The sequence below is a fragment of the Morus notabilis genome, unplaced genomic scaffold, assembly GCF_000414095.1.
Source record: "Morus notabilis unplaced genomic scaffold, ASM41409v2 Scaffold96, whole genome shotgun sequence".
In the NCBI taxonomy this organism is placed as follows: Eukaryota; Viridiplantae; Streptophyta; class Magnoliopsida; order Rosales; family Moraceae; genus Morus; species Morus notabilis.
The window spans coordinates 465,015-473,708 of NW_010367009.1; the positions used below are offsets into that span (position 1 = coordinate 465,015).

The 8,694-nt window shown below is 32.7% G+C and overlaps 1 protein-coding gene across 1 annotated transcript; it reads left to right on the plus strand.

Annotated features, from left to right (window-relative positions):
* Positions 1–5,821: 5,821 nt before the first annotated feature.
* On the plus strand, positions 5,822–7,540 carry LOC21401488 (mitogen-activated protein kinase-binding protein 1). The gene is made up of 5 exons (XM_024174372.1): positions 5,822–5,922; positions 6,275–6,384; positions 6,494–6,856; positions 6,944–6,999; positions 7,304–7,540. Exons 1-5 carry the CDS (start codon positions 5,822–5,824, stop codon positions 7,538–7,540), a joined length of 867 nt encoding a protein of 288 aa, XP_024030140.1.
* The last annotated feature ends 1,154 nt before the right edge of the window (positions 7,541–8,694 follow it).

Here is an 8,694-nt window from a genome sequence, read left to right on the forward strand (position 1 = left end):
ACTGGCAAATTGGAAGAAAATTGTCAGAGTGGGTTGGAAAATTGACATCTAGAGGTTGTTTTTTTTAGTGTAATTTGAGTGTAGTTTTTGAGTTGAATTTAAGTTATAACTTGAGTTGAAGTTAGAATTTTAAGTAAAATTGAATAAAGTTAAAACTTAAAAGAACATGAACTTGAATAAAATTAAAACTTGAGCAATTTTTTTTTAAATTTTTTAAATAAAAGAATATGCTCTTAGTAATTTACGTCCGCAAAATTCAAGAACGTGTCGGACACTTCCACGTGATGGAGAAAATTAGTGGAACGCAGATGAGACATGAAATGTATATACGTTAATAGAATGTTTGATGGGGATATGATCTAGAAGGTTGTTGTCTCGGTTCACTTGATTGCTTAAAGTGTGTGTGTGTATATATATATATATATATATATATTATTATTTTGCAGTTTTACTCATGGTCAAGCCACTTGTTATATAAACAAAACTGTAAGTCTAATTAAGTCCGAGATTTGAAAAAGGATTAGCTTATTAGGTCTACGTCGTTTTGCGCCAGCAATTTTTTTTTTTTTTTTAAGTCCCCTGCAAAGACACCTATAGAATTTATTGTTTTTTTTAAAGGTTTGTGCAATATTTATGGGACTATGATATTGATACGATTGATCAACAAGAAAAAATTCATTAGGAAAAAATGAATCCCAAATGTCTAAGGTCTCATTCATTTCGCTGATTCGAGTTTTGCTACAGTAAAAATCTCTCAGAAACAGTCACATCTAACTTTTTTACTACAGTAAAAAGCTCTCACACAAAATCACATCTCAACTCGAATTACAAACTCAAATCAGCGAAGTGAACGGGCCCTAATATAATAATGTGTTTTTTCTTATTCGAATTAAATATCCATGTGAGTTGTTGGCCATACGACAATGAGATCTATCTGTATGAATACATATATAGACATTGGATGCCAACAGCTATCATTTGCGTGCTCAAAAGAAGAACTAAAACCGAAAGCGAAAATATCAAAGAAAAAAAATACAGAAGCACATAGAGAAGATTGAGAGGAAAATAATACGAAAGAGAACCAAACAATCAGCTTCAGTGAGGCTGTATTCCGAAAGATAAGACAAAAATACCCAAACAAAAATCAAAACAAAAATAAGCAACTAAGGATAAAACGGTAAAAATATAAATTTAGAACACAACCAGAAGTTTTCCAAAGAAGAGGGAGAAGAAGGACCGGACACTGTTATAAGAACAGTAGCCCGGGTACCTCCTTTAGTAGTATGTATAATGTGTGTATTTATAAATTTATTGTAATTGATTAATGATAAGTAAAACTGTAAAAAAAAAAAATAATAATAAGGAAAATTTTGTTAGCTGTTTTTGTTCAAATTTAACCATCACAAAGTTTATCAAAAATTGTAATTAAAAAACTTAATCAATAAACAAACTAGTCTATTCAACATTATCTCAATAACAACAAATTAGTAAAACTAAAAAGATGTCGTTAAAAAAAAAAAATAATGAAGGGATATTTACACATTTATATTCTCTATTTTATGTTTTTAGAGTTTTTATTTTTTTTAAGCCCCTGATTTAGAGGCGAGGTGGGAGTAGGGCCACATTCCAATCCTAATTATATATACTCTTACATAGATTGAGTTTCGATTTAATTTTAAAAATTTAGTATGTTATTGTTAGAATTTAAATTTTGCATTAAGATTCCAATTATTTTTATGAGATAATAATGGTGATATTGTTAAATTTTTTTAATGGATAGTGATTTATATAACACATTCATGAACCAGAACGCTCTTATTAATTCAAGTACCGAATCAACACTCAAGAGAATTATGTATCTGCTTCTTTCTTAAAAAGGAATGGATTCCATCTCATATAATAACATTCCCAGCTACTTACTTCATCATGTCCCTAAAATACAAGGAATAGGATTCAGGGTCTCAGAATCCGTACCGAGTAAATCAAAAGACACAAATCCATAAATAGGAGTTTGTTAAGAACTCAGGGCTAAGATAATTCTATATATGACCATCGGTAGACTCAATTAGAATTTCTATACTTAACGGAAATTATTAAAAATTCATATTGTGTTTGTGTCACCATATTAACAATGCGGATAGCACCGTTCCATTCTAAATGAGAATGACTTGTATTAGTAATGTTCTAATTAAAGATTCTGAACTTTAATTAAATTTATTACGAACATCATTTTTTGATTATTATCCTTAAACATTATCCTCTTGTATATAACACTTATATACAATGTTTAAGATCATATAAATAATTATGAAATTTTCATTGATATTCCTAAAATATTCATAAATATATACACATAAAATAATGAATAAACTCTTTTATTAAATAAATAATAAATATCCTATTACATTTCATGCTTCTAGGATAATATTCTCAATAATCTCCACGTGTGATGCACGAGGGCTATAATCTGTGTGTTATGTTTTAATCACGGCTTTATCGAGTTTTAGGCAAGAAGCCAAAAAATTTTAATAAATCAAAATTAATAAATAAATAAGTTTAGTGTAAAAGGGACAAAAACAAATAAACTAAAGTTTCAAGACAAAAATAAAAAAAGAGTAAAACGATCAAAATGAAGAAATAATTAATTTCTAGGGAAAAGACACAAAAACAAAACAAAATTTAGGAGAAATACAATTTCAAGACAAAAAAAAGGGTCAAAGAAGGATTAAAATGAAGAAATAAATGAGTTTTAGCGTATGAAGAACTGGAACCAAAAGCAAAAATAATAAAAAAAAAAAGGTCAAGAAGAGACCAAAATGAAGAAATAAATAAGTATTAGGACAACAGGAGCTAAGACAAAAAGTAAAATAAAATTTCAGAACAAAAATAAAAAAAAATGATCGAAAAAGAACTAAGATGAAAAAATAAATAAGTTTTAGGGCAAAAATGGAGAAAAATAAAAAGAAAAAAATGAGATTTTAAGAAAAAATAAAAAAAGTAAAAAAAAAATAAAATGAAGAAATAAATGAGTTTTAGGTAAAAGAATCCGAATAAAAAAAATAAAGTTAGAGAGTAAAAGGAAAAAAGAAAAAATAAATAAATTTTAAAATAAATAATGAAAACGAAAAAGAATAAAACTTTAGTACAAAAATAAAAAAGGGTTAAAAAAGGACTAAAATAATAAAATAATAAATTTTTTGGTGAAAAACAAAAAAAAGAATGACTGAAAAAAGTCACTTTTTCGAGCAAAACAGTCGAAAATGTGGCCGTTTTGGTAAAAAAAGTGAAGTGACAATGGGAAATTGATACATACTATTCAGAGAATTATTTATTTATTTATTTTGTATTTCACTAGAAGTTTCTACATCTGAGCTTCTTGCGAATCTCTTTAGTTCATTTTTATATCGATGCAAACACTCAATTTTTTTTGTCTTTTTGTCCTTTGTTTTTGCTAGTGTTGGAACTTTGGGCCGGCGGGCCTGCCTGAAGCCTGAATTTTTCGAGCTCGGCAGGCAAGCCCAAAAAATGGCCAGTCCAATGTCCATTTTTAGGCTCAGGCTCAGGCTGTCCAAAAATGGACGAATCGCCGGAGCTTGCCGTCGAGAGATTGTCGTCAACGCCGATCGCCGGAAGTTTTTTGAATTTTTTCACTCCAGCCTTACTCGTTTGAAGCCCGACCAATGGCTATATTTTTTACCATTGGCGCCCAACCCGACCCGCCGACCTAGTTGCCTAACTCCAATGATTTTTTTTCCGTTGCCCGATTTTCGGCCCGAACCCACCCAAACCCGACCTGCCGAGACAAAAAAATGGCTGTTGGATCCGAATTTGGGAGAAAAAAAATCAATTTTTTAACCCAAAAATTTATCTATAAATACCCTCCATCCCCCACACATATTTGTATACAAAATTAATTTATTAAATTGTCTTAATAATGTGTGTTGAATATTGATTTTAGTTTTTATATAATTTTAACACAAAATAACTTAATAATTATTTATATACAAATACAATTACTAAATAATAGTATATTATATATAATATATATACAATATTATAAAAATTAAAAAATATAATAAAAATATATATTTTTCGGGCCATTCGGGTGGGCTCGGGTTGCCCGACTGGGCTCCGGTAGCCAAAACTAGGCCCGCGGCCCGTCCGTGGGCCTTCTCAAGCTCAGGCTTGGGCGGGCAGGCTCAAGCGTTGGGCTCAAAATTAAATTTTTTGAGCAGTCGCGGGCGGCCCATCTAAAGTTTCAGCACTACTTATAGCTCAGCACATTCCTCACAAAATGGAAAATGGGTTTTCAAAAAAAAAAATGAATGCAAGGAGATCTGTACACACATTTACTTTTAAACCATAATAATGTGACCTATATTTTGTAACTAGAATGCAAGGAGTTCAAAGCTATTTTAGTATTTATATACAAATACAATTACTAAATAATAGTATATTATATAAAAAAAATATATATATACAATATTATAATAAAAAAATATATTTTTTTTCGGGCGGGCTCAAGTTGCCCGACTAGGCTCGAGCATCCAAAACCAGGCCCGCGGCCCGTCCACATGCCTTCTCAGGCTCGGGTAGGCGGCCCAAAAAATTCAGACTTGTCGGGTCGGGCGTCGAGGTCAAAATCAGTTTTTTTGAGCGGTCAAAGACGATCTGTCCGAAGTTCAAACACTAGTTTTTGCTATCCAAATAAGTAATATCAGAGCATACTCATATGATATATTTTTCTAATAAATAGAGTAGTTATCCGAAACCCTCACCACGTCTCCTTAATTTTGCATGGTAGACCCTTTCTATTACTTATTTGCAACATAAATTGTCATTGTTATCTGAAGAAGACGGTCTTAGAGAAGCACTTTACAAATAAAATATTTTTGCATTTGTTTTGTTAGTAAAAGGAGTATTGAAAGGAGAAGAGATACTTAAAGACCCAATTGGATAGTATATTTGAATTATGATTTTGTTTTCATTTAAATTATTTGTGAGAGAATTATTGACGAGAATTTTTTTAACTCAAATTCTTTGTGAAGAAAAAACCTTACAGGAAATTATGGTTTAAGTTTAAATGTATATACCAAACAACCTCTTAGAGAAACAAAACACCCTCTTAGTAAAATTTTATATTATTATTTATTTAATTTTAATCGATGTTATTATATTTTAACATGTTATGAATTTAAGTTACTTCTATCTAAATCTAATCCAATGTATAAAAAACTCATTTTCATGTAATTTCTAAGTTCACATCAAGTGTTAATTTTGTGTTGCACTTAGGGTGAGTTTGGTATTGCTTTTAAGAGAAAAAAAGCACTTATTGAGAGATTTAAAATCTAAAAATATGTTTGGTAAAACAGATTTTTAAATAATTTTCACCCAATTTAAAGCTAAAAGCAGAATCAGCCTTACGCTGATTCTGATTTCAGCTTATGCGGGAATGAGTTTAGTGTTTAATGAAATTTTTTATTTCCAATTTTACCCTCACTGAAATCTCAAATTTACCACCCATTTTCATTTCAGATCTCTCTACTCTCCTCCACTCGTATCTCTCCATTCTCTACTCTTTGATTTGTCAGGATGAAAAGGACGATTCGCAAGGTCAAGAAACCAGACAATTCTTCCAAGGTAATGCCTCCTCTTCCCCCAAAATTAAAACCCTAACCTCCGTTTGGTTCCCGAGAAAATTCGAAAACAAGAACAGAAACGGAATGAATTTTTAGTTAATTTTTGACTTGTTTTTCTAATTGCTGGTTCTCTTGATCTCTTTGCATTTTCCTGCTGGTATGTCTTTCGACGACGAATTCCAATGGATTGGCTTCGAGCGTTTCGTCATCGAGATGTGCCTATGTCGCCGGGTGCGTCCTGGTGGTTTACGATGTGGATTCCGGCGCCCAATCGCACCTCATGGTTTCTCATCGAATGCCGAAATCGTTGAGCTGCGTCCCCGTCTCCCTCATAGCAGCTAGAGAGGTAGAAAATCAATTTCTTCTGATAAACCATTTGTATTTCTCTTGTGTCAATGTTAGCGTTTCTTTATAGTTTAAAATATGTACAAGGCCATAACGCAGGAGCTTGAATTTGATGGAAATAAGAATATCCTCAACCATAATTTTAAATAACTATTTCCTGCACGAATTTGTTGTCATTAGATTTTTCTTCTCCATTTTTATAATTGTATAGATTGTATAGATAAAGGCAAACATACATGTGTGTGTGTGTATTTACAAGTTTTTTATGTGCTTCTAATAATTTTTTGCAGTCAGGAACTCAAACCTGCAGTGTTAGTGTGGGACGTTGAGACACTAGCCTTGGTGTCTGAGCTTAAAGGTCATCTGTTTGGAGTTGGATGCATTGCATTCTCACCTTATGGTTAGCTTAAGCCTTGAATCAATCATCAATATTTAATATTCAGCCTTATTATTCTGCTTCCATAGTCTCTTTCGGATTTCTTCATTTTTGCTGTTTATAATCATATTAGGAAGACATTTGGTGTCTGTTGGAGGATACATCCATCTGTGGGAGTGGCGGATTGGTATGCTGGTTACAAAGCTTAAAGCAAGTGCATCTTGTTCTGCTATTTCATCAGTTAGCTTCTCATTAGATGCGAAATTCGTTATAACTGCTGGGAAGAAACACTTAATGTTCTGGACTTTTAGATCATCCCCAAAGACTCGTATAAGTAAAGGGAATGTATCAATGACAATGCATGGAAAGGCTGTCAATCTTGGTCTTCAGAAGGGAAGGTCATTTATATCTGTAACATCCTCCCTAAGAACTGATAAAACTACTATGTGTGGCCAGGCTGGTGAATTTTTCCCCTTATACGCATTAACTGATGCAGGTTGAGGCTAATTTCCCATCAATGTAAGCTATAGTGCATTTAAGATTGTAAAGTTTGACCTCACAAGTCCCATTCCGTTGTTTACAGGTGTTTTGTGCCTTATACATTCTGGTTTGTCAGTAAGGAAGTCTATGGATTTAAAGGTTCGTTTTATGTTCCCCATATGGTTCTTGGTGGATTTCAAAAGATCCAATTAGTATTTAAGGAAACTGGAATATTTTTGGAGGCCCATATAGCTACCCGAACAGTGAGTGTAGTCGAGTACTGGTCCAATTTATGTAATAATTGCCTTATAGTTTCCTTACTCCAATTCCAATTATATGTTTTGTAGCATTCCTGGTTTTTCTTTGACTTTTTAGTACAATCCAATGCCATGTTTGGGTCCTTAAACATACTCATGGTCTTTAGTATTATAATGTTTCAAACCTTGATGTATTATATGCATAGAAGAAAGCAAGCAAGAAGCTAATTGTTTGTGCTTGTAGTAGTAGAATAGTGCGACTCTTCACCATTGAGACCCTTGAATATGCTGGAAGTCTGTCATATTCAAAGGATAAAAAAGGTGGTGGGATTGGGAATAATGACATTTTTTTGTCATATTCAAAGGATAAAAAAGGTGGTGGGATTGGGAATAATGACATTTTTTTCCCTAATAAAGATGTGGAAACAGATTTTCAACTTTAGAGGACAATGTAGAAGAAGACGAAGCTTCACTATCATAAGAAATGGTTGAAGTACGAGATCAAATTGTGACAAGTTTAATGAACACGACTTAATTCTTTTAATGACTCTGTAATTTTTTTAAAATCCGCAGCTTCACTCCGCTGCGGATCAAATTGTGACAAGCATCAACTAGCTTCACTCCGCTGCTTCTTATAACAGCTGCTTCTTCTTTCAGCACAGCTAAAAGTAATTTTTTTAAAATCCGCAGCAATACCAAACTAAGCCATTATAATACTAAAGACCATGAGTATGTTTAAGGACCCAAACATGGCATTGGATTGTACTAAAAAGTCAAAGAAAAACCAGGAATGCTACAAAACATATAATTGGAATTGGAGTAAGGAAACTATAAGGCAATTATTACATAAATTGGACCAGTACTCGACTACACTCACTGTTCGGGTAGCTATATGGGCCTCCAAAAATATTCCAGTTTCCTTAAATACTAATTGGATCTTTTGAAATCCACCAAGAACCATATGGGGAACATAAAACGAACCTTTAAATCCACAGACTTCCTTACTGACAAACCAGAATGTATAAGGCACAAAACACCTGTAAACAACGGAATGGGACTTGTGAGGTCAAACTTTACAATCTTAAATGCACTATAGCTTACATTGATGGGAAATTAGCCTCAACCTGCATCAGTTAATGCGTATAAGGGGAAAAATTCACCAGCCTGGCCACACATAGTAGTTTTATCAGTTCTTAGGGAGGATGTTACAGATATAAATGACCTTCCCTTCTGAAGACCAAGATTGACAGCCTTTCCATGCATTGTCATTGATACATTCCCTTTACTTATACGAGTCTTTGGGGATGATCTAAAAGTCCAGAACATTAAGTGTTTCTTCCCAGCAGTTATAACGAATTTCGCATCTAATGAGAAGCTAATTGATGAAATAGCAGAACAAGATGCACTTGCTTTAAGCTTTGTAACCAGCATACCAATCCGCCACTCCCACAGATGGATGTATCCTCCAACAGACACCAAATGTCTTCCTAATATGATTATAAACAGCAAAAATGAAGAAATCCGAAAGAGACTATGGAAGCAGAATAATAAGGCTGAATATTAAATATTGATGATTGATTCAAGGCTTAAGCTAACC